Source organism: Wyeomyia smithii, chromosome 3 (genome assembly GCF_029784165.1).
Source record: "Wyeomyia smithii strain HCP4-BCI-WySm-NY-G18 chromosome 3, ASM2978416v1, whole genome shotgun sequence".
NCBI lineage: Eukaryota > Metazoa > Arthropoda > Insecta > Diptera > Culicidae > Wyeomyia > Wyeomyia smithii.
The window spans coordinates 56486013-56513463 of record NC_073696.1 but is presented as its reverse complement, the minus strand read 5'-3'; the positions used below and the strand labels follow the sequence as shown (position 1 = coordinate 56513463).

At 38.7% G+C, this 27451-nt stretch overlaps 1 protein-coding gene across 3 annotated transcripts in view; it reads right to left on the bottom strand.

Annotated features, from left to right (window-relative positions):
• LOC129732834 (probable nuclear hormone receptor HR38) overlaps positions 1–27142 on the bottom strand; it is a 315336-nt gene extending 288194 nt beyond the window's left edge. For 2 of the 3 annotated variants that reach the window (XM_055694123.1, XM_055694124.1), the window contains exon 1: positions 25300–27142. In XM_055694123.1, coding sequence (XP_055550098.1) covers positions 25300–25624 — 325 coding nt within the window. In that variant the 5' untranslated portion in view covers positions 25625–27142. The remainder of the gene's footprint in view (positions 1–25299) is intronic. The other variant, XM_055694126.1, reaches the window with a different exon arrangement.
• Positions 27143–27451: the final 309 nt, after the last annotated feature.

The following is a 27451-nucleotide window of genomic DNA, read 5'->3' as shown; positions in this document are numbered from 1 at the left end:
GCAAACTGCATACATTGCCCGCTTTACTAAACTTAAAATGTAAGTCATATGACAAAAATGAAATTAGTTCGTAAAGTAAAAAAAAAACCTTCTAGGTCCGTTTTACCCCATTTGGCACACTTGGATTATACATGAAATCAAAGCTCTTGGGTTGCTCAACAAAACGCCATATTCAGATATTTTTTCTAGCGATGTTGAGAAGAATAGGATGACCCTGAAGATTGACAGTTTTTAAAAGAAATGTGCGTTTTTTCGTCAATTTACCTCTTTGCCATTTATTGTGACCATGCGTTTTGAAGTACTCTTAGTGTAGAATAATACCACAATTTTTTTAGGAAAATCTATCAAGTCTAGCAGGAGTTATTGCACTTTTTAGTATTTGGACGTTTTTGGACATATCATTTTCAAGGGCCGTTTTACCCCACCTAACCTTAATGAAAAAAATTGAAATTTTGCAAAACTTTCTACCTTGAATAGACAAACAAACGCTGAAAATTTCAGCTCAATCGGAGAACACCAAAACAACATGCGGTTGCACCTCTCGCGAACTGGCTCTTAAATATAAATACTCTCATTTCTCTTTGAGCGTGTTTGTTGTGGAGTAAGAGAGCCTAAAAAGTTTCAAGTTTTTAGTTATCTCCCATTAGTTATTTTAATTCACGAACAATATAACAATATCGCACGCTTAGCCTTGGGGCTAATAGTGGTCTCGATCAACTAGATTAGTTGAGAGAATTCGTTATCGATATTGTTTGTTCGACATATTTTGCATGTGTAGGATAAGTACAACGATACACCGTACCCCAGTGCTGAATCGAGAAAAGATCCTCGACTCGATCGGGAATCGAATCACAACAATTTTTTCATCGAAGCTGTTACTCCGAGGACACCTATGTTATTCAATCCAGCAATTGTTTCATCCCTTTCCACTCAACGAAGCGTTGCTGATATGTGACAAGCTTCACATTAGAATCCATAAATAAGGTAAATAGATACCAATTTCTCCGTTATTGCGTCTTTTCCGGGTTTTTCGGGATGGCTTCCGCCATTCTCAATTAAAAAAGCGATTGAGTGATTTTTTAAATCGCTTGACACTAAATACCACTTTCCCGTACGATACTCTCAGGTCCCGAGGGAGACAACCCAATATGCCAGTCCGTAATATCTTGGCCCAGCAGCGGAACATATTCAATATGCTGCTTACCTATGGCGATGGAAAACCATCAAACAACAAATCAGTGCATTTAATGCAAAACATTCTAGCTTTAAGCTAGATTTAGTTTCAGCTCGTAGTCGGCAGCGAGGATAAAAAATTTGCTTTTAGTTATTAAGATACTTTAGAAAGTAAGCTACCAGATATAATTGGCGCCGTTAAACATTAAATTGTATTTGTGCCGTGTCAAATAAATTATAGATGAAGAAAAAAAATAAATACCACTTTCGCGATAATGAAAGCACAACATAACTAAAAAGGAAGTTCTTGCAACGTCGCAATGAGGCAAATAATTCGTGAAATTCCATTCATTCACACAGCACCAGTTGCTGAGTTTCATCAGAAATTATCAGAAATAAGATTCGTGGAAGAAAATCGAAAATCTAAGGCACTGATCGGAGCACTCTCTGTGTGCTTATACAGGACTAGTTTAACGAAATGAGAGATGGTTTTTCAATTTTTTCTGTATTTTCATGTATTTGTTGATTTTTACACATTTTTACAAGTTCAATTAATATTTTTATCTTTTATATTTGTGCTTTGATTGCTTTTCTAAAATCACTAAATATTTTTAGAGGTTTTATAGAACTGTTTACTTTGGTAGTGTTTTTTTTATTTAACAGAAAGAACTACTTAGGACTACTATGTACAGTTCAAACCTAAATTAATCTTCTATATGTGAGTGTATTCGAACCATTGGCATTTTGGGATTAATATAGTTTGAGAGATTGATTTTCGCACATTCTCTTGATATGGGGCCCTATTACAGAAGTCGACTTGAACATGTATTTCAAATGAGACGAATTGTTCGTCGAAGCTTCTACAATACGGCCCATAACAAGCCATTAGGTACACTAAAGCAAGCAAAGTGGAAGCGATTTTGTGCTTGGTTGAATGTGCACGGTTTTCAACTAAACTTTTTACTGGGTTGACAAGCTAGCTATTAAACCGCCAAACATGTTACATTGCTCTTCTCGAAAACTACAGCAGGTAGAGAGTTGGTGTCAAGAACAGAACTTTAAACCGGTTGAAAACGTTCAATTTAAGCTGAAAAAAAAAAAACAAAAATGTTAACTGCGCTTTTTGGTGAGAAAACATCAAGATACGTTCAAAACAGTACAACTTTTGAACATTTTTGCTTCTAGATTTTATGTTACACATTTATTAAGACATTTAGAAGCATTTGTCATTCCCTGTTTCTTCAAGCAGACAGTATGTGAAGTGGGGAGAGCGAAAAATAAGCGAACTGGAAATATGATACAGATTTGGAAAAATATACCGCATCCCGACGGGATGGTCATTAGTTGAAAAAATTTTCAGCTTTCAAATGAAATCAGTAGAATTGCTCTAAACGGTATCCACTCAACGTTAGAACCTCTGTATGGAGGAGTATTAAAGAAGCTAAAACATTGAATGACTCCAAGTAGATTAAAGTTAGGGCATATGCGTAGATAAGTTTTTTGATCAAATGTGGCCCTTTATAAGCCACTGAAATACTCCCAATAAGGAACCAATTACCCTGTACAGCCATACTTTGATATAAGGCAACTTTTTTTCTTGTTGCGTTATATAAAATTACGTTATATTGCATCAAAAAAGATGTTTTTATTGATGCAAAACTGTTGATAGTTACTCAAAAATGCACAAAATCTAGAAACCTGTTTTAGGTCGGTTAACATAATTTTCAAAGATAAAAATAATCAAATACAAAACAATAAAAAAAGTAGGAGGTTGTATCCAAGACACGACCGCATAACTGACGTAGAACTACGCACACTATTAACAAATTAATTGTTGTGGGTGTTTCAATAATGAGTCAAAGTCTACTAATGCTTGCTTTGTGCTACCTCAACAGTGGGGTAATAAAGACACTGAAAACACGAGCTGTAAAAGCTGTTTCACATTCTGTAAATTAGACGGCTGCTACAGATTTAAATTGCTACTATCCAGCACAGATTGCTCGCTTGAGTTGTCAAAAAATTATTAACCTTCAAATATTTGTTTATTTGCCTTGAGAAAAGCATTTTGCTGCTCAAAATTGGATTTGCTGATGGCAACCTTTATGCTGCCTCAGTAGTGGGGCAATAACGGCAGTCTGACGACACACGCTGAGAAGCGAGAAGAACCACGCTGCTCCTGAGATATGGTGACCAACCACAGGGCAAGTGCTTAATTTGAAGGCAGCCACAGGCGCGACCGCTGCTATGGTCTGTTACTGCTGAGTGCCGATATCTGCTGCTACTGCTGTCAACGTTGTGGAGGGTCCATCCAGCTCATCTTCCGACTAATTAATGTAGCTAGTTTTCCCAGAAACACTCTTTTATAGCCGAAGGGTGCTACGTAATAGGCCACGCCCTTCAGTTCAGTTGTCTAATTCTCTAATATTCTTTAGACGAATTGTTCCACAATTCGCATTCGATATTTGTTTCCAGCGAATAAACACCGATGGTGCTCTTACATACGCAACGGCTTTAACCCGTATTTTATTGCGGTTTGTAACATCAAGCGATTTCGTTTGCTCGTTGTTGCGTGTTGCATCATGTTGCAACTTGGCAGCTGGGAGACGACGAAATTCTGTTAATGCTGATTGATAGAATCGACTTTATATCAGTACTGCATATTCGAATTACCTGCCTTTGTGAATGCGTTCTAACAGGGCAGTTTGTTATTCAAAATCGGTTATGATGATCGCAGCCTTTGTGCTGTCCCAACAGTGGGGGTAAACTAAAACTGAATAAACTACAACAGAATTTGATTGCTAGGATCCCGCGAAGAATGTTTGCTTGTGTTGATGCTAGGAAATTTTCACCCTTCAATTACTTGTTTATTTGCCTTGAAAAAAGGCATTTTGCTGTTCAAAATTGGATTTGGTGATGACGATTTTCATGCTGCCCTAACACGGGGGAATAATGGCAGTCTGGCGACACACGCTGAGAAGAACCGCGCTGCTCCTGAGACGTGGTGACCAACCACAGGGCTAGTGCTGCTGCTAAGAAAGGACGACTGCTGTTGACAACTTGTCGCTGTCCAGAACTATTGTGAGCGGCTTCGGCTGAAACAGGCTCTTATATAGGCCAAACAGCATGTTTTCAATTGCAAGGTATATGATTCTGTCGACCGTGCTTGGGAAGCAATCATATAACGACCAATCAGAGGACGTAATTTTCGTTTAAACAAGGCTTGACAATTATCAAAAGTACAATAGTTTGCATAATCAATCAACAATTTTCTACATTTGGGTGGATGCGTGTATAATTTTCCAAAAAATTACTGCAAAAATGAAGGAAATCGGTTGAAAACAAACCGATTTATAAGCATTTAAAAAGGGACATATTTCGTCCCCTTTTCGTTAATAGTTTTTCTATTTACATCCCTATGTGGTAGGCTAAAGAAAAACGTAGTTCTACGTCAAAAGATCAATGCTACTCCATTTTACAGTTCATGTTGATTTGAAAACTAACAACAAAGTGACGTTTTTTTATTCTCGCTTATTTTTGGTCTAGCTCCGCCACGATTGTTGTGCCAATCACCGACGCCTGGGGAGGTGGCTCCACCCAGGACCCTAACTCACGGTCCGTTGATCGGCGCCAACGGCTTTACTTCCTCATACGATGGAAAGCGTGATCCCAGAGATTTTTCGACTTAGAAAACCTCCCGGTGTTGACTAGGATTAAATCTAGACTAGGATTGAAGTCAACCCAGGTTGTGAGTGGATCACGCCATCCCACAACCATCGACACCTACGTCGGCGCCTAAACATATATCTTTTATATAAAAGCCTTATTTAACAAAGTAATTTGATAGAGAGTTCAAACTGTACTAAGGAGACATTAGTTGGAGTAAGTAAAAAAAAATGTTTATTAGAGATTTAAAGTGTTTTACTGAAGCCCGTCAAAAAGCGGGTTTGGCAGCAAAAGGATTGATGCCAGTTAAGCTCAAGCATATATCACAGCGGTTCATCTGAGTGCTTTATCCGAAAAATCTTCTCAGATTACCTTAGTGTGGGTCCCTTCTCACTGCTCGATACCGGGCAATGAGAAAGCGGACTCTTTGGCTAAGGTGGGCGCAACAAACGGTGAAATTTATGAAAGACCAATTGCTTTTAATGAATATTTTGCATTTGTACGTCAGAATACGATCATCAGTTGGCAAAATTCTTGGACCAGAGGGGAACTGGGAAGGTGGTTACATTCCATTATACCCAAGGTATCGACGAATCCGTGGTTCAAGGGGTTGGATGTAGGTCGAGATTTCATTTGCGTGATGTCTCGGCTTATGTCCAATCACTATAGATTTGATGCGCATCTCCGTCGTGTTGGGCTCGGAGAAAGCGGTATCTGTGCCTGTGGTGAAGGTTATCACGACATAGAGCACGTTGTTTGGTCATGCCCTGTCCACCGTGACGCCAGGTCTAAATAAGTAGCTTTCCTTGAGGCCGGAGGTAGACGGCCAGCTGTTCCTGTTCGTGATGTCTTGGCGAGCCGTGACATACCCTACATGACCCATATATACATTTTCCTAAAATCCATCCATGCCCCAGTCTAGTCCCGTTCCACTCCGTCTACACCCGACAAAACGACAAGAACACGTTTGAACCTTAAGCAGAGGTTTTGCAATCAACAACTGCACCCCACACGAATTCACCAGGACCTGAGAACCCGAGGCCTTCAGTGATATCTTGGCTCAGCGGCACATACCATAGGCCACTTGAACACCAGCTAACAACAACAACGAACCATAACCAGCAACTAGCCCCCGCACAATACCTTCAGGACCCGAGAATTACAAGCCCCTCTTCCAGCTCATGACATCGTGGCTCAGCAGTACAAATCCATACATGCTGCATTTTCATGGCCATTCGAAGAGCATCAGACGACCATCAAACTACAAAACACTGATTGAAAAATACATCCTAGTTTTAAGATAGACTTAATTTCAGCTCGTAGTCGGCAGCGAGGATAAAAAATTTGCTTTAAGATTTTAAGTCATCAGATATAGTTGGCGCCGTTAAACATTAAATTGTATTTGTGCCGTGTCAAACAAATGATATGAGAAAAAAAAATCACAGCGGTTCTCAACCTGGGGTACGCGAAAGCCTCTAGGGGGTACGCGAAAATAAAATCAGTAATGGCGGACAAAGCAATTTTTGTTTATTATACTTCATTTGTTTTACAATATTGCTCTTAAAACAGGACTGTACTGCCTGTGATCGCATAATTGTAACATTCGACATTTTATGGATTTCGTGCTTTTTATTGGGAAATGCTTAGAATAGTATGTACTTTTTACATCTGGAAAAATATGCTTATGTTTGAGTGAAAAAAGTCGTAAAAAATACCAAGTTGTTTTGTCACATAGCGTAAATAACCGCATAATTGTCACACTGCTTAACTTTTTCAACTTTTTTGTCGAAAAAGTTTCCATCCAAATCCACATCTGCATCCTTTGGAACTCGGAAGTTATTCTGGTCCGGTAACCAACCACCGGTGATCCGTTTCTGATGTTCAGCTCATGCTTGTTGAATACATGAAAAACTTCTTTTTCCATGTGATATATTCCAAAAGTAGCTTGAAAGTGACGGCATAAATGTATCATTGCAAAAATTTCAACCAATTTGACTTCAAAAGTAATATTCAATGTATACATAGTGTAAAGTAGTGCTTTCTTCATGATACTAAGTTTAGTTAAAGTGTCTATTTGCGAGAATATATTAGTAACAATGCATTTAAGGTCAAAATATAAAAGTGCGAATTGCTCGAACAACCAATTTTGCAAATGTTACAAATATGCGATTATGGGCAGTGTAGCAATCAAACAAACCATAGTTTAATTTAAAACCTGAACTTACAACATGATCTACCATTACTCTCTCCCATGCTGCGAGAACACACCGAGCCAGGGGGTACAATTGATTCGAAAAATATCGCCAAGGGGTACGTGGGCAAAAAAAGGTTGAGAACCGCTGATATATCACATTGGATTTTGAGGAGAATGTAATATTGATTAAACGTCCAATTATATTATGAATGAGGATAAAACAGTTGACTCAAGTAATCTTTTATGCAGGGACGCTAAATGTTTCCGTGATGATATGCGATGATCTAACAAGTGATAAGAGCATTCTAGATTTACGATAAAAAAACTCACTTGTTTAATTCCTTACTACGAACGTTCAAACGACCGTACGCGGTTCTTCAACGAGAACCCTTTATGTTTTCTAGTTCTTAACACCCTGCTACTGATTGATCTTGTGCATTCCGGAAGACTTATTCCTGTCACAAAAACCCATGAAGCAAGGTACGCGCCCGACCACTGCGAGCTCCTAACTATATTTTAATTACGTTCCATGTACATCGTAACACCCACACTTAAGCGCGTTTGCTCTCCTCATGCGTGGCCCCACTCATCAACGGATGTGGTAATTAGTTGTCATCGTTACAAGGTATAATCAGAAGATCTGATTTATCTGCATCTTTTGGCGGGAATTTCGGGGATTTCGTCGTCGCCATCAGGTACGGGCTAGTTGTCGACAGCCAAAGACCGGCGTGCGTACATGGATTGATCAACGGATGCCAACTGGGAGGGAAAAATCGTCCCACCATTACGCGCTCTATGTTCGGCTTGTATACTCCAAGGTTCAGTGGACAGCTGTCAATCCTGCCCACTGACAGGAGGCATGATCCGTGGGACAACCGAGCGCCAGCTAAAAATAATTGCAATCCTACCGGGACGCCAGCGTGGACACTTCCCGTAACCAAATCGCCGCGTATCAATCCCATTCACGACGCCATGGTGTCGCCTCGAGTTGGCATATTTCATTTCTAATTAAGCGGCAAAAATCACATAAATCTAATGATAGGCCAATTTTGAATTCGTAGTGATAAACAACTGCAATAGTTCACGATAGGCTAGAAGTTGCGGGCAGAAAAACAAAACACAGAACTTGTCCCATTTCTCAAATATCACCGCTAACGACGAAACACGGCCTCCATTAATTAAATTTCTTTTGCTATAAGTCCGATGATTGTCAGGTGCTCCGTTGGTGGGACAATAAATAACAATTCCCGTGATGGCCCCAGAATCAAATATCAAACCTATCAGCCAATGTTCAACGCGGGGCCAAGCAATCAAAGAGCAAATCGCAAATGGTAAATGGCTAAGCGCCGTTCACGAATTAACGAACCTCCAGATCGTTTGCATCAGGCATTCCGAACGGCAAAAGCAATCCTGAAGGTGCGTTCTGTCACCAGCGACATTATTAAGCTATTTGCTCTTTCGATAAGGTTCTTAATCTTACCTCTTCAAAAAGATGACCGAAGCATGCATGCGTTGCACACCGTGCGCCGCTCTAGGATCTAACAATGACGGTACTGGCCGACATTGGCGCCAGGCGTCCGAACGCGTCGTCCACCAGTGCCGAATCGGTCCGGTCCGGTCCGGCGGGAGTCCCGTGCCAGTGGTATAAGCAAACGCCACCGAACGATGAGGTGGGTAAATAGAACAGTAAGTTTAATTGATGCACCGCGTGATCATTCGAGTCGTCGTTACTCGGTTCTACCAGAAGAGGACAGGAGGGGTTAGAAACCAGCACACGTCGTTTACGCCAATCGCATAATTATTAGAATCATTAATGTCATCGAAACAATCACCGCGGCTGCAGGCCGGTGTCTCTACACGCAAGGTTTGTGGATGATCTATCGGTTCTCGCTGCGATTGCAAGTGGCGCCAAAATTCGCGATAATTACAAACTCTGTGCGAGGACCTTATGCAGTGCTTGCCCCGCAGGATGAGTGGAGATTAATTCTACTTAGCACCCCAGGCAGTTTGCCATTCGAAAATTGATGGTTGGAAATATTCGAAAGTGATATTTTGTGATTATTTATTGCGAGACTTTGAACAAAATCGAACCAGCCGTACAATGACAGGATGGCCTTTGATGCAACTATCTTTCACTATGTGGTGCAGCTCACATTTGGTTCGCACTTTCTGCTTGTCTGCTGTTTTCTAAAAGGTCACAAAATACCTGGCAAAAGTTTCGACAGTGTATTGTGAAAATTTTGCAAAAAGTATGTAAAAGGTGAAAATAAACAAAATATGCTCGTATGTAACGTAAAAGAATTTTCGCCAAAAACGGAAAAGTAGAACCTAAGTTACAGCGCCTTACTGTACCTTGAAAACATTCCGGGTGTTGTGAAAGTTTATCTGGAGTTTGTTATTTTAGGCTACCAATATGAAACCTTGTGGTGTTGTTGGTAATGGTTGAAGAGCTAGATGGCGTCTTTTTTGCTCATAATGGTTGCCTTGTCTCGTAAATAGCGAAGTTCCAGGAAATTAGTGACGTTTATTAGTGGTTCAAAGGAATGATGCCCACCAGTGATAATTAATCACACGTTGTTCTTAATGAACGATAAAAGTATTTTAATACCAATGCACGCAGTAATTAATGAGTACACCGTATTAAATGAATTCCAACTGACAGTTACTATCAATAATATCTTAACACAGCTCACGGCATATCGGTTTTAAAACTAGAACTAAAAAATATAACTGCAATTGGCGATTACCGACTAGCGAAAGTTTCACTGATCCACATTTAGTGATTAGCGTTTTTTTTATTAGCACTACTAGCCCATTTCTGCTTTTATCCTTTCGACAAAGGATTAGTACTTTACTGCCGTTCAAAGCATAGTTGTCCAAGCGTGCATAAAATTTGTTTAGAACATGGGACTACTATGATTTGAACGGCAGTATAGCAGGGATGTAAATCAAATGATTTAAATACAATAGCAATTGATTCAATTTATGCTACAATCTATGCTATCTGCTCGCTTGTTGTATAGCCTACAGATTGAGATCAACTTAAATATACTTAAAAGTCAGTAAATCACATATACTTACAAGTCAGTAATTCATCTGTCTCTCATTTTAACCAGTTGGACATGGGATTTCGCCCTGTCGATGGGCAATACTGCCCATAAAACCATAAGAGTCCCATATGAAAATGCTCACAATTGAGAAAATTGCAAATGAAGTTCTAATTTAGAACTAATTAGATACATTGACAGTATAAACTTAAATTTGCCTGAAAGTCATATGGGACTCTTTTGCTTTTATGGGCAGTTTAGGGCTGAGCACCATGACTTTTTCAACATCGATTTTTTTAGGACACCCTAGTGAGCAGGCATTTGCTTCCAACATCCCCCAAATCGAAAAGTCCATCCCTTGAGATCTGGCGAGTTTGGACAGTAAATTTTTAAGTTTGAAGTTACTTGTACGGTGGACAGTTTTCACGGGTTTAGAAAATTAACGAATGTAAGATGTTGTTATTGCTATTGTTTTCAATCTCTAAACTACAAGCAACAAACTTAGGAAATATATACCAGGATATGGGGTTGAACCAAAGATGACTAGTACACTGAAGTCGCTTTTAACGCGGGGGATACGTGCCGCGTAAAAAAACACGTAAAAACCGCGTAAAAAGCTACAACGTGTACAAGATACCTGACTCTTGCAGTATGCAGCGAACTCGATTGTCGCAGCGCGTGAACAAAAGTCTAACTAATTTCTATACTGGTTTCCTGAAGATGACGTCAAGGTGGCGGAAGGTGAAAGTTTTTTTTTCAATATCCTTGTATAATCCTGCCATCTTATTATCAAGATCCAATATATGCTCCTCATATAATTTTTTTAATATATCTTAAAGCATTTTTTTCTCAGCTTTTCAACGGTGGAGTTAAATTTAAACTCGTTTTCCTGATAAAATTTGAAATGGCGGTAAGGTACAAGATAGCGGCTAATTTTTTTCTACTTCAAATGAAAGTTTTTATATTCTTCTTTAAAACCTGCTGATTGTAGGGGGTTGAATGACAATATCAAAAGAAATAGGATAGTTCAAATATCAAGAATTGTTCAAAATTCAACGTTTTTAAAAAGCGTTCGACCCCTTGGTGCCCAAGGGTTTCATCGATATGAACTAATCAAAGTGCTTTTCGCATTTTTCACTACTTTCAATAAAAAACCTTTTTTAATGATCTCGTGTCACCAGTGGGACGGTTTCAGCAAGAAATAGCAGTATAGCGGTTATACTCTCACTCGTTCACCATTTGTACGATGACACACAGATGGCTACATACAATGCATCCCGTTACGGAGAGTAATCACCCTGTACGATCTGTCGCAGTCAAATCTGTCACCAGATAGACGCCCAGAATCTTACTACTTTTGACTTGATCGCGAACAACGACCGCGCACAACAAGTGCGCGGTGGTAGTGGGTGGTCCTTCAAATCATACATCACTCAATTAGCGCATCTTTCCTAATTCTAAACACTAAAAGTTTATAATTGTAAAACCTTACAGCCGGTCAAAAGCCTATGTCATCTCGACGGCAAAAATAATGTCGCTAACCACAGCACGCGTTCGGAAAGTGGTAAAGAGCGGGCGACGTGTCAAACCACACTCATTACTGTGATTATTTAGTAAGTGTTGAGAAAACTAGAATACCCACCCCCTTCTTTGCTGCGAGAGTCTTGTGCAGAGACTAGAATGTCTCTGCACTGTCTCAAAAACAACATTGCTTTTCTAAACGTTTTTCTGCTAAATGATGACTGTGGAAAAATGACACACTGTAAGCTACTGTCCTGAACCACCTTAAAGCGATTTGGACGGAGCTCGAATGACCGGCTATTATTCACATTCGCCAACGACAGCACACAGCACAAATGACAGCCGCTGAGATGCGATTGTTTGTGCTTTTGTTTTGTGTGGGTACCCCCACAGGTCACAGAAGAACATAGAAGGCGGCGCGACGCGACGCGACGCTCGGCGGCGTTTTGTCGGCATGTCTTCGCTATATGGTAACTGTCACGCTGACGATCGCGCGTTTCCTGATTTGCCACCCTGACAATCAATACCGTTAGCTTATTGGTTTTGGCTTTGTGGAACGGATCATTATGTATATTAGCGATGTATTTTGATTGATTTTTAAAATAAAGCCATTAACTTTAGGTCATTCGTTGTTTTGCTTCGCCTCGATTACACGCAAATTGTTTATCTCCGTTTGAGTTCGCAAAATAACAATACACGAGTTATTGACGGGTGTTTTTTGTCGATTAGTTCTTGTGCTGCGCGATAACAATAGCCTGTTATATATCGGCAGAAACATCTGCACACTGGTAGGGGCAGGCTACCCCGCCAGTGATTCGATACGCAGCTGATATATCAGCAAGAATAATTCTCCCGCACCGCTGTTACCCCGCTAGCAGCACGGACCACCATACGATCGAGCGAGTGGAAGTCAACTACAAGTGGCATCTACAAGGTCGCGTGTAGGACACGGCCACTGTGTCAAAACACGAAGCTGGATCGTCATTGTTTGTTCTGCGGAGACGCTCGATTAACCCTTCTATCAGCCGTGAGGTCGTGACTTAGACGTTCGGTGAAGTATTACCTTTAGAATTTTTACTATTATTATCAATATTATTACTATGTTATAATATTATTATTAATATTATTATTGATATTATTATTGTTATTATTATTATTATTACTATAATTATAATTATTATTATTATTATTACTATTGTAATTAGTATTAGTATGACTGTCTTTTTTTTATTTGATCCATTGTAGATTGAAAAATTGTTTTTAAAATTTAATATCAACTACTTGAATCTCCTAATCTTTCTCGTGAAGGTCGTAAGATAACCCCTAGCGGAATGACCAATAAGACAACACAAAAAGGAAGCGGTGAAGAAAAACCGAAGCAAGTACCCCCCGGTTTCAATTTCAAATCAAACCAGGAGTACCCACCGCTTCCTGGGGCACCAAAAACCCCTCGTGCACCCATTTCTCGATCAGAAGACATAAAAGAAACAGGGTTCATAAAATTCTCTGATATTGTGGACTGGATATTTAAAACATTCAACATACCAGATCCCCTTCAAAACATTCTTCTTGCCCTTCTCCCCACAGTGAAAACCCTTTTTGAAGCAACTCACAGCAACTCGGCCCCTCATTTCAGATATCGTATCTTTCGATGACTAATACGTCGAAAGAGGTTAGGAATTTTGTCACTGTGTTACAGTGGAACTGCAGAAGTATCATCCCCAAATTTGATTTATTTTCACATTTGATAAACACATACAATTGTGACGCGTTCGCGCTTTGTGAAACTTTTCTCAATTCAAATGACCAACTTAATTTCCACGATTTTAACATCATTCGTCGAGATCGAGACTCACACGGTGGAGGGGTACTTTTAGGGATTAAAAAGTGCTATTCCTTCTTCCGAATCGACTTCCCCTCGATCTCGAATATTGAAGTCGTTGCCATTCAAACGAATATGAATGGAAAAGACCTATGCCTTGTTCTGTTATATATCCCTCCAGCAGCGCGGATTGAACAGAAGCATCTCACTGATATAGCAGAGTTGCTTCCCGCGCCTTTTTTGATATTGGGAGATTGTAATTCTCACTGTTCGCTATGGGGGTCGCTGTACGACGACAACCGATCTTCTTTAATCTGTAACTTGATCGACGACTTCAATATGACAGTTTTAAATACTGGGGAAGCGACACGTGTACCTAATCCTCCAGCACGTGAAAGCGTGCTTGACCTATCCCTCTGCTCGACATCACTAGCGCTAGATTGCCAGTGGAAAGTAATCAACGATCCCCACGGTAGTGATCATCTTCCAATCGTTATATCAATTGCTAATAGTTCAACTCCCCCGAACCCAATCAATATTTCCTACGACCTTACACGTAATATTGATTGGAAGCGTTATGAGTCTATTATAGCGGAATCTATCGAGACCCACGAGGAACTTCCTCCGGAGGAAGAATACGCGTTCTTAGCTGGCTTGATAATCGACGCCGCGACGCAAGCTCAGACGAAACCGATACCCGGGGTAACGATTAGACAACGCCCTCCCAACAAATGGTGGGACAAAGAGTGCTCTGAGCTGTACGCGCGAAGGTCCGCGGCGTATAAGGACTACCGGGAGTACGGCACTGTCAACCTACTACGAAAGTACGAGCAGGCAGATGAAGAGCTTAGTAAAGGCGAAAAATCGCGGGTACTGGCGGCGGTTCGTAAACGCGTTGTCGAGGGAAACAGCGATGAGCACTCTTTGGGATACCGCCAGGCGCATGCGGAACCGTGACGTTTCGAATGAGAGTGAGGAGTATTCAGATCGCTGGATACTCGATTTTGCCAAAAAGGTCTGTCCGGACTCTGTATCGGAACAGAAAACCTTTCGCGACGCGTTTATAGTAACTACGGAAGAGCCTCCATTTTCGATGTTGGAATTTTCAATGGCTCTCCTGTCGTGCGACAATAAGGCTCCAGGGTTATAGAATAAAATTCAACCTGTTGAAGAATCTACCCGACTCTGCAAAAAGACGCTTGTTGGACTTGTTCAACAAGTTTCTTGAGCTAAATATTGTTCCGCATGACTGGAGGGAGGTAAAAGTCATTGCTATTCGGAAACCCGGGAAACCTGCCTCTGATCACAATTCATATAGGCCGATTGCGATGCTCTCTTGCCTCCGGAAATTAATGGAGAAAATGATCCTCTTACGGTTAGACAAATTGGTCGAAACAAACGGTTTACTCTCAGATACTCAATTTGGCTTTCGCCGGGGCAAAGGGACGAACGATTGCCTAGCGTTGCTTTCTACTGAAATTCAACTCGCATTTGCTCGAAAAGAGCAAATGGCTTCTGCGTTCTTGGATATTAAGGGGGCTTTTGACTCTGTCTCTGTAGAAGTTTTAAGCGCGAAACTTCATTCGCAGGGACTTTCACCAAATTTGAATAACTTTTTGCTCAATTTGTTGTCAGAAAAGCATATGTATTTCTCACATGGCGATTCGACAACTTCCCGAATTAGTTACATGGGTCTTCCTCAGGGCTCATGTTTAAGTCCTCTCTTGTATAATTTTTACGTCAATGACATCGATGAATGTCTTGCAAATTCATGCACGCTAAGGCAACTTGCAGACGATAGCGTTGTATCCATTACTGGAAGCGAGGCTAGCGATGTGCAAGGACCATTGCAAGATACCTTAGACAATTTGTCTGAATGGGCTCTTAAGCTGGGTATCGAATTCTCTCCGGAGAAAACTGAGTTGGTCGTTTTTTCTAGGAAGCATAACCCAGCTCAGCTGCTGCTCCTACTAACGGGTAAAACGATCTCTCAGGTTTTAGTCGCTAAATATCTCGGGGTCTGGTTCGACTCTAAATGCACCTGGGCTTGTCATCCCAAGTAACAAAACTGGTTTTATCAAAGTTTTATAGCGCAGTTTTGGCTGTATTAGTTGCTATAAAACTTTGATAAAACCAATATTGTTACTAGGGATATTAGGTATCTGACACGAAAATGCCAACAGAGGATTAATTTTCTTCGTACGATTACCGGAACCTGGTGGGGAGCCCACCCAGGAGACCTTCTAAGGCTTTACCAAACAACGATATTGTCAGTTCTTGAGTACGGCTGTTTCGGCTTCCGCTCCGCCGCGAACACGCACATTATAAAATTAGAGAGAATACAACATCGTTGTTTGCGTATTGCCTTGGGTTGCATGCAGTCGACCCATACGATGAGTCTTGAAGTGTTAGCGGGTATTCTTCCGTTGAAACATCGTTTTTGGAATCTCTCTTACCGGTTGCTAATTCGATGCACAGTTATGAACCCATTAGTAATTGAAAATTTCGAGAGGTTGGTCGACCTTCAATCTCAATCCAGATTTATGACTTTATATTTTGACTATATGGCTCAAGATATTAATCCTTCTTCATACGATTCCTCCAATGTCGCACTTTTAGATACTTCTAATAATGCTATATTCTTCGACACCACCATGAAACAAGACATTTCTGGTATCCCGGATCAATTGCGACCCCAAGAGATCCCTAAGATTTTTTCCAATAAGTTTAAACATGTTAGTTATGATAAAAGGTTTTACACTGACGGATCTAATCTAGATGAGTCCACTGGCTTCGGTGTTTTCCACGAAAATTTTACCGCCTCCTACAAACTCGATGCTCCTGCTTCCGTGTACGTCGCAGAACTTGCTGCTATTCAGTACTCTCTTGGAATCATCGAAACTCACACACAGACCACTACTTCATCTTCACAGATAGTCTCAGTGCCATTGAGGCTCTGCGATCGATGAAGCCTGTGAAGCACACCCCGTATTTCCTGGGGAAAATACGGCGGTTTTTAAGTGCTTTAACAGATAAAAATTATCGGGTTACCTTAGCGTGGGTCCCTTCTCATTGCTCGATTCCGGGTAATGAAAAGGCTGACTCTTTAGCTAAAGTAGGTGCTATTGATGGCGATATTTATGAAAGACCAATTGCTTATGATGAATTTTATAGCATTTTGCGTCAGAGAACACTCAACAGTTGGCAATCATCATGGAACTGGGACGGTGGCTACATTCCATTTTTCCTAAGGTATCGACGAAAGCATGGTTCAAGGGGTTGGATGTCGGTCGGGACTTCATTCGCGTGATGTCCAGACTTATGTCAAATCACTACACGTTAAACACGCATCTCTTTCGTATAGGGCTTGTAGACAGTAATCACTGCGTTTGTGGCGATGGCTACCATGACATCGAGCATGTTGTTTGGTCGTGTACCGAATACTGTGGTGTTAGGTCTGAGCTTATAGATTCCCTTCGGGCCCGAGGAAAACAACCGAACGTACCCGTTAGAGACATTCTGGGAAGCGGTGATATCCAGTACATGACACAGCTATACTGCTTTCTGAAAAACGCTGACATTAAAATTTAAAATTTTCTTTGTCTATTTGTCAGATTAAGGATACAAATATGCTATGCTGAAGACACGGAAACGAAGAGCTCGCATCTATGCTTACACAAATATTTTGAACCCACAACAAACAAGAATACAATTGCTCTACCAGTTGAAAAACAAAGTTTCAAAATAGTTTTAAGTCAAAATTGTATCTCCCCTCCTCTCACCTTAAATCCCCACTAGCTCGTAGTCGGCCGCGAGAATAAAAAAAAGGCTTCCCTCTTTTCCCTGCTAACGTAGAATTAATACGAATTGTACTTGGCTCAGTAAAACAGAAAATGTATCGTGCCGTGTCAAATAAACTAATTTAAACCAAACATTAACTTTAGGAAGTCCATTAATAGTATTAAAACTATATCAAGATTTCTTAAAAGCATTTGTATTTTCAACACAACCAATGAGCGAGAATCTTTCTAATAAAAAAAATTAATAATTAATAATTTCAAAAAAAAAATTGGATTGAATAATGACATACACAATAAATAATAACAATAAATAACTGCGCCGTCTTAGAATGCGTGGATACTAATATGCTTTTATTTTTTATATATAGAGAGAAAATAAAGGTAAACGAGTCCCATCATTTATTTTCAAGCCTGGAATTTATGCAAAAGTTCTTAGAACTCATGGAAATATATAATGTTCCACCTCATAAACATACAGTTGTATGAACATACTTTTTTTCAAATTATAATTATTTGCATAAAATTCAAGGTGAGAACTTCAATTGCAATTTTCTCAATTGTGAGCATTTCCATATGGGACTCTTATGCTTTTATGGGCAGTATATTGCAATTCGTATGATTCGAAAATGCTGGAATAAAGTAAACTGTTCACATGACAGACACAATAGGGAATATTTAACATTATTCCTTGGCCGCCATAGAATGCGACTCATAAGCTTTCATTTTTTGTGTATGGAGAGAAAATAAAGGCAAACGAGTCCCATCATTTATTTTCAAGCCTGGAATTCATGCAAAAGTTTTTAGAACTCGTGAAATATACAATGTTCCACCTCATGAACATACATTTGAATAAAACATACTTTTAGTTAAATCATAGTTATTTCACCTTAAATTCAAAATTAGAACTTCATTTGCAATTTTCTTAATTGTGAGCATTTCCATATTAGACTCTTAGGATTTTATGGGCAGAAATTGAATGATAATGTTATTTGTAGCATTTTTGTAGAACATTTCGACTTTCTCAAAAATTGTTTTCAGGTTGCCCAAACGTGATTTATGAAAAAATTACTTTTTCAAGCTACAAACTCACTCTTTTGCACTTTTTTCAATTCTGTTCATTTTTTAAATTTTCCCTTATATTTTTTATTTTTGTGGAGTTGTTTTTGAATATTTTGCATTGTTCAGTTCAGCATTGCATTCATTTATTTGACTCCCAGAGCCCATTGAACATCACAGAAAAAGTAATTTTTCTTATAATTTTTAGATAAAACCCTTCAAAACACAAATAAACAATTTTTTTTCCAAGAACTGAATTTTCATTGCAAAGCAGGATTAATAACGAAAATTTACATGCAAAAAGATACTTGATATCTCATTGGGGAGCTGAGATATCACCATTTTTATTTGTGATGGAAAACTATGCATTTTAACAAATATGTTAAATAACTGTTTTATTTTGGGAGATAAAAAATAACAATGTTCAAAAAACAAATGCATTTTTGGATGGTTGATAACTTGGTGGAAATTTTAAAAATTCGGAAAAATCTTCGAAAAAAGAATAGAATGAAAATTGTGATTTTTAGTGCCCACTAATACAAAACTCAATGTTGCTCGTAATATGTAAGAGATAGAAACATGACGTCTTCGGTAAAGTTTCTCGTTTTAAGATAACCTAAAACTTTGTCGAAGACACCTTGCGTCTATCTTATTCTGATTAAAAAGTAAATTCTTTATCTCACTCGTTGGTGGATTGATCACCCATCTTTCTACATTTAAAGATGCATTTTCGAATATCCTGAAACTCTGAACATGGCTATAATCAACATTTGAATCACTATTTAGGAAATTATTCGCACTAACGGCAAAATAAAACACTGTGCAAAGGAGATATTGAGCCGTATTAGCATTTTTGAGAAAACGTTCCATCATATGTAAAAACGCCAATATCTCAGCCCACCGATAAGATATCTAGGATCTTTTTTCATGTAAATTTTCGTCTTGAATCCCGCTTTGCAATGGAAATTTCAGTTTTTGATCGAAAAATTTTGTTATATGTGTTTTGAAGGGTTTTATCTTAAAATTATGAGGAAAATTCACTTTTTTGTGATGTTCAATGGGCTCTGTGAGTCAAATAATTGAATGCGATGCTGAACCAAACTATGCAAAATATTCAAAAACAACCCTACAAAAATCACGTTTGAGCAACCTGAAAACAATTTTTTAGAAAGTCGAAATGTTCTACAAAAATGCTATAAACAACATTATCTTTCAATTTAGGGCTGAGCACCTTGACTTTTTCAACATCGATTTTTTGGGACAGCATACTGCTCACGAAAACACACAAGTTTGGACGAGAAGCGTTATAATAAGTTTTTGGTCAATTTGCTGGAATGAAATTCCCCGAATTGACATTCGTTCCGCCGTCGAGTCTTATCCTAAGCATCTTCGAGCAGTCATCAGAAATCAGAGCTAAAGAAGGATACAAGGAATGTGTTGTTGTTTTTACTGAATTATTATTTTTTATTTCAGAAGCTTTCTCTTACTTGCCATGGTTAACGGTTCGATGTTTCTTAGTGCAATTATTATGGCGCATTCTGTACAGAAACTGCCGCTTTGTGCGTTCTAGTATGTCGTGTATTGGATATTGGGTCTCGTCCTGTCGATTAGCATGATAGTACTCGTAAACTGCCGACAGTAGGGAAACTGAGGACAAATTGCCCACCTTAATGAGAATCAGAGGTTATGTACTCGTCAATGCAGAATGTAAGCCCAGAAACACACTAGATTGGAATTAAAATAATTTTTACCAAACATGCTCGTCCTGAAGCATAAAATACAATGTAATAGGGGAACTGATCCATTATCCATCTCGTTAAGCCGATATTCACGAAGAATGCACGGATTTAACACCAAATTTTCACGAAATCATTGAACAAATAAACTAAATATGCTTACGTGCTCTTATCGAATCGTTCAGCATTGCATATCCCTTTCCGACCGAGCCCACACAATTGTGTAGGTAAAAAATGACTGATAACAAAACCTAAATCGAAGCAAGTCCTATATAAAAACACTTGCTTGCTCCGGTTTTTTATTTTTCGTAGCAGCTGCGATGTTGGCACTAGCGGTGTGAAAAATAAAACAACGAATAGGACGTTCAAAAAGCGAGAGAGAAGGTTTTGATTAAGTCACCTTCTACCTACGCAATTATAGAGGCCCGGTCGGAAAGGGATATTTAGTGAAATTAGCTAGATTTATCCTGCATTTTGTAAAACAAACCATCTTTCACAACGCTTTCATATCCATCTCAAAACTTGAATCACTGCTCAATTATTCATCTCACGACGCCCCCATATTCATCACACTGTTAATCATGAATGAATCACATTATCATGAATGAACGCAGCCGCAGCCCGTCGTAGTAGGTTACCTAGATATCCGCTGTAGTTGTTTACGTGCAAAATTGGTAATCTAGATAACCACTGCAGTGTTGTCGATTTGTGTCAGTCAGTTGTCAGTCAGAATAATTCAACATTTTCAGTATGATTTTTTCGTATTAACTTTTGTCAACTTTTGATTTTTTTCAACGCAGTGAGAACAGATGAAAATACATACAGTTGAAATTTAGGAATTGTAGAAATTTATCTCATATATATCTCTTAATTCAAGCTTGTTTTAGGATATGCGAGGTGAACTTTTTAAAGATTAAAGTATTCTTAGTGTAGTGAGTGATTTTGTTTAGTGACTAACAATAAGAGTGGTCCGAAGATGCTCGACTATAATATCAAATTTCGTGCTTTTAAGTGAGTTTTTGAGGATTATACTTTATGAGGAATCTAAGGTGAACTAAGAAGAATCCATTCCATGGATAAGCAGATTGGTTTAAGAAGAAAATATGCGTTTTTTCCTGTTTTCAATTATGTTTTCATGTTGTATAAGATGAACAAATTGGCTGAGATGAATAATGGAGCAGTTTTCCTATATTTCTCCATTTTCGTAGGCTTCATGGAGTATGGATAAACTGATATGATCCACACTTAGTAATAATATAAAATTGAAGCTATTGACTCCTGAATTTCTTTGAAAAAATTGTGTATTTTGTATTTGTGTTTTTAATAAAAAAACCTTCCTTCAACCATTAGGCTAAATTCGAATCATTTTAGTTTTGGCCTATCTCCTTAGTTAGAATTAACTACTTAATTCATTTGAACCAAATTTAAGATCATTTGCAATTTTGGCTACAACTGCTTTAGAAAAGTTATTTTCTCTTTTGGACAAAATTAAGAATTTTCTTTTGTTTGGAAAATGTTTGAAAGTGTTCCAGAAATATGTATAATTCGTTTATTTTGGACTTTTTTCGCACTCTCGATGCGTTTTTAAAACTTTTGTTTTTCGTTTTCTTGAAATGTCACATAAGGTTAAATTCAAACTTCTTTTCTTCTCGTTTTCTTCTGGATTTTAGGAATGTTTTCCAGCAAAAACTTTTGCATGCTTTGTTTTTTTTTTCTTTCTTTAAAGACGTTTGAATTTTTTTTATGTTAATTTTGGATAAATTGTTGATATAAGCTTTTAGCCCGTTCCTGATGCTTAATTTTTGGATTTTCCTGTGTTCCTGAGAGCTTTATGAATCGAAACTAAAAAAAATTAAGTAATATATTTTTACTTTCAAATCTTCAGTTTATGTTTAGAACTTACTTAAATGAATCCTTCATTGTTCACAAAATAAGTAAAAAAAAAATATATTTTCCGTAATAGCAGATTCACTCACCATTAGTTTGGATCCTTTTCACTGAGTATTGCTACACCCAGTTTGAATATTGCGGTAATAGGTGATGCAGATTATGAGCAGATTTATGTCACTCTATCTAACTTTTGGTGTATACCACTTAGGGAAATTTTAATAGTTTCATTTGAAAGCTGAGAAAAATAGATACAGCTTCAACATGTTCTGAATGAATGTGAAAATAACATTCTGGAAGCAAAAATATTTAAAAGTAGTACCGTAATGCATCAAATGTCAAACACTTGAGCTATGATGTAACTTCTTGCACTAAAAACTCAACAAAAATGAACACTCTCATCGATCTTAAAGGTTTAGCATGTTGGTTATTTTTTTGTTGTTGCGATTAAGTGCTTTTTATACAGATTCAAACACATTTTGTACACGAAAACAAGGAGAATTTAGAAATCGGTTTTGATTCAAACTCCGAGCACTTCAACGTAATCGCTAAGAGATAGATAGGCAAACCGTCTGCATACTGACTGTCACTAATCTCAACGCCTGCTGATTCCCCGGAAATGGCCTTATCTTAAAAAACCATCCATCTCTGGGTGAAGGACATTCCAAGGAACGAAATGGTGTAAATAATCATGCTTTTTCTCAAACTAGCTCTAATAATTTGGTAAATATTGTGAAATTTTCGAAGTTTGAGACTGTTCGAAGTTTGCATCAAAACGGTACTGTTTCAAACGTATTTTAAATTATCTCAACCGCTTAGAAAGTTGCGATCTTGGCCAAGGGCCTTTGGTTTATGGACAATTTGGTTGGAAATACGATCACTGCTAACGCCGCAGTTTGCTCTTAGTTTTGCGTGTTCTGAACTATATTTAGCTCTAGAATCTAACTACATAGTTGAAGTATTCAGCAACTCAGAGACATCAAATTTCTCAGGAGAAATCAAGGCATTTTATTTTCTTAATCGATTGATTATTATATTGATATTACGAAAGTTCACATCAATGGACAACGTTATTCTAATTCCCTAACAAAAAAAGGCTCCTTTGACCACAGGTTTTTGTCCGCACGTCATACAAAATTTTGGAAAACTTGAATTTCTTCTAAACTTTCTAGGAAGTAAGCATAGCGGGATAAGTTAAAAAAAATACAAAGAAACGTGTACACACTAGCGTTTTGTAGCATTTTTCAAAATAATTATCTTCTAATGATGGTAAATGATCAAAAACATTTACCTTAATAAAAAAGCTCATGATGATTTACTTAGCAAATTCACTTGATTTCAGTTATTATGGTTTTAAGTTGTGAAAATTGGAAAATAAACAATGAATAATACACTAAATCAAAAGCGGTTTGAATTTTCTCTTCAAATTCAATGCTTCTTGATGCTTGACATAATGTCAACACTTTCGTAAGAAGACCCGAAAAAAAAAACGAATGAAAAAAAAATGAATGAAAAGAATGATAAACAAATTTTTACTCAAAAGTTAAATTATACATAATTTCACAAATTTCAATTATGTAGAGATAAACCAGTTTCCAATGATGTAGTATGATTTTAAAAGTAATTTGCAAACAGAAATTTATTGAAAAGTTCGATCATTTTACCACACCTCATTTTTTGACAGCAAGAAGATTGGATGAATAGTTTAGATAATTTAGTTTAATGGAAAAAAAAAATTGCACCGAACAATAAAAAAATCGAAAAGGAAATGTACAATTATACATTGAAAAACACATTTTTTAAAAATATTGTTCTTAATGAAAACTACAAAATACTAGCTAATACTCTTAATGAAAACTACAAATTGATCAAGTTAACATTTTCTAAAAAAAGCAAAATAAAAAACAAAGCCAGAATCAGTTGTTTGATTGGAATGATACCTTCGGTAAAGTTATAGACAGTTATTTTATCTTTCCAGAAAATATATATGCAGTACAAAAAAAAAAAAACTCAAAAATATAATTACAAATTAAATATCTCTAAAATACAACTGTTAGTTGTTTGAACTCAAGGAAATGATAAGTTGAAGTTATTTGAAAAAAAAAAACAGTTCATTTCACTCTGTATACTTTTCTTTTTGGAAAAACAGAATCATTGTCTAAAACTTTGCCAAAGACATTATAGCGATTAGACAAACCGTTTGGGTTCTAAAAACATTTTTAACATCAGTAGGTATTCTGCTCTCTTAATTTGATTTTCATTTGTCTGTATAAAGTTCATTATGCTAACGGAAATCTAACTCTGGAAGTTTCTCTCGAGAATCGATATCATTCACACATGACATAGGTACTAGGACTAAAATCGGTGCTTTTTTATTTTATATGAATCATTTCTTACTCACATTTTTTTACCTTGTAACCTAAACGAATAAATACCAAGTTACAAATTCCTTACGTATTGCTTTGCAACAGACAAATAAAAAACCAGCACCTGCAGGGAACCTTTTGTACTTTTTTTTTAAACTAAAATGCTGAAATTTTCAGAATATTTGTGTAGTGCATTTGATCTATGGTGTAATGAAAACAATTTATGATATCAAAGTTTCATCGAAAAAGTGCCATGAACAGGTTTAATAAATAATGCAATCGACATGATGAAAATTTTGATTTTCGTTGACGCAACACCAAATTACAAACAGTATCGAAAACCGACTATCGTGAGGTTATTACTGCTCCAACTAGATCCGATATGCTAATTAGACCAACTTAATAATTTTTCAACTGATATCGCAAGTTAACATGCTCTGATTGTTTCGCTTCCCGTCAATTCACTACACTTAAAAACTCAGCTCCGTCGAATACTGCATAATATCACATTATATCACATCACTCTGCCACTCACATAAGGTTACCCCCATTGAATAGTTACTCATATGGTTAAGCTGACTTTTGTTGAACCAGTTATCATCTGCAACTTGTTCTTGATCATAAACATCTGAAGCCAACGAAAAACAAATCAAAAAGAAAAAAAAAAAGAAGCAAAACGGCAAAGACGAGCACATGCGGAGTCAAAAAGCACCAAATTTAGTTCAAATTATTCAAGGATCCGGTTTCGTTAATCGGTAACCGAACTTCGGATGCGTCCACCGCAAAGGAGATTTTAATTAAATTGATCAATTTCTAGCAGATGGGCACAATGCAGGACAAAATTTGCCCCGGGATATGCAAATGGGTGCCGTATTTCAGAATTAATGTATGCATCCTTGAGATAAATATAGTCGCAGGGAAAAAAAAGCCTTAACTGCAGACTGAATTGCCAATTGGTGTAGCTTTTTCGCTCAAATATACACTAGCTTAGCAACGTGTCGTGTAGAAGTAGGCAAATAAAATTAAATACGTACACTTTTTCTGGTCAAACAACTGAAAATCCTGCTCATCGTGCTGATTGTTGTTGTTCACGTCATTGCGCCCGTACAAGGCCGTCGTCGGGATCTCACGTCCATAGTAGAAATGCACACCGCACTCATGATCAAACTGTCCACATGTGTTGCTACTACTACTACTACTGTTTCCGTTGTTATGTCTGATACTAGCGTTACCATTCAATTCATCTACCACAGCAATCTGCTCTGCTTCCGGCAAAATTCCCCCGTAAAAATCGTCCCCCACATCCGATGACAGAGGTTCCTGCTTCACAACAATCAACGAAGCCAGGCGGGTTCGCATGTCCTCAAACTTTCTGTCCAAAGCCAGACCACTCGGTGACACACTGGAAAACAATCACTTTTCGACCAACGCTGGCGCAGTCCTCACGGAAGCGGACCGGCAACAGGTGGCTGGCATAGCACGGTTTACCACGGGGCACGAACACGGACAGCAGACAAGCAGCATCCTTTTCAGTTGTTTATTCCGTGAAAATCCTTATGTCGAGCAGAAAACAAAATCGGGAAAACTCAAGAGGAACTGCTAAAAGTCAGGTTGAGAACTTAAAGAAAGTAGTTTCACACAAGCACTATTTCTAGAACTAAAGCTAGGCAAGCGGCACAACATCGAAAAACAGAAATTAGATGTAGACTTATGGTTCAGACCTGTTGAAGGTGCTAGGACCCTCTGGTGCTGATCTTGTTCCTCCTCCAGCACGGAAAACAATTCACCGTTGTCACAATTCTAATCCACAACGTAAGCTGCTCCTTCGCACGATTCGTTTCTTTTCGACTTTGAAAAAACACCACACAGTCACAACAATTAGTTTATTCACCGATTTATTTCGTTTCGTCGCCGCGCACAACTCTGCTAGTCACTACTCCTCTTCGTAGTAATGATGATGAATATCGTACGCAACCAAAAAGTATGTTACAAAAAAAAAAAGTTTTACTTTTAATCCTGCCTCGGTAGACTCACTTTCGATTTCATTTGACTCGGATCTTCTTCTCTGAACATACTGAACTGAAAACACACAAAACCCGTACAGCGACAAGGAACCGTGACAGCAGCGCTCGCAAGTGAAGCTTCGCGGTTCGCATCCGGCAAGCTTTTGATAGCACTGAAGATCTTCTCGATTCTCTCGGGTCCTCCAAAGGCAGACGTTGCTGATGCTGTTGCTGCTGCTGCTGCTGCTGCTTTTGCTGCTGACCACTATGTTGATCGAGACGCGTGCGAGAGACTCTCCCCGATCGCGGGCGGAGAGGTGCTTTCTCAAATTCGCCGGACTTGAAATGCAAAGCAAGAGAAGACAGATTTACAACGAGTTTCCCCCACGAGTGGTAGCATAAAAATCTGTTGATGGAGTGGGAGTACGAGGCGGTGCTACACGGATCTTTGGAGTTCGAGAGGCGGTCAGCCGCCGGCTATACTGCTAGCAACTCAGGCACTTTCGGCGACAGCGGCGGGAAAGGAAGCCTCAGGATTGGCTCACTCACTTGCACTTGCACTTTCGCTTTCGTTCGTTCCAGATCCCCAGCAGAGGGTAACTGGTATATCGTCTGCTATGGTAGGGATGCTACACTATTGCTGCTTCCCTACCAACACGGATTGTATGTCCCTTAGAGCACTTTTACTTCGAGGCACCGGTTGACCTCCGAGCCGTTTGCGAAAGGAGTCCTCTTCAAGGACCAGTATTAAAGCGACTGATCGCTTGCACATAAATCTGCTTGTATTCACGGTTCTCAGCAAATCGGTACTAGCTTCCTATCTCGAATCCTTGAGCATGCAATCCCGCCAAAGGAAGCCAAATCCAGCACACGAAAACCCACACCAATAAGCCTTAACGAAACGGCGTCTCGGACGCAACTGAACTTATCGTTACCGCAGCATAAGACTATATTATTGGAAAGAGTACAAATTTCGTCTCTCCGTTCGGGTACAACTGCTGCTGACGTCATAATCCGCAAACCACCCACCGGTCGGTCTCCCCCACGTTGCAGCCCCCCCTCAACTGAAATGGATGGAGACAGCGACGATGGGATTGAAAGCAAAATCTCTCATTGCTGCCTTCCTACAACTACCACCACGCGAGCTAGAACTCGTGACGCCAGACCTAACCTTACACAAGAT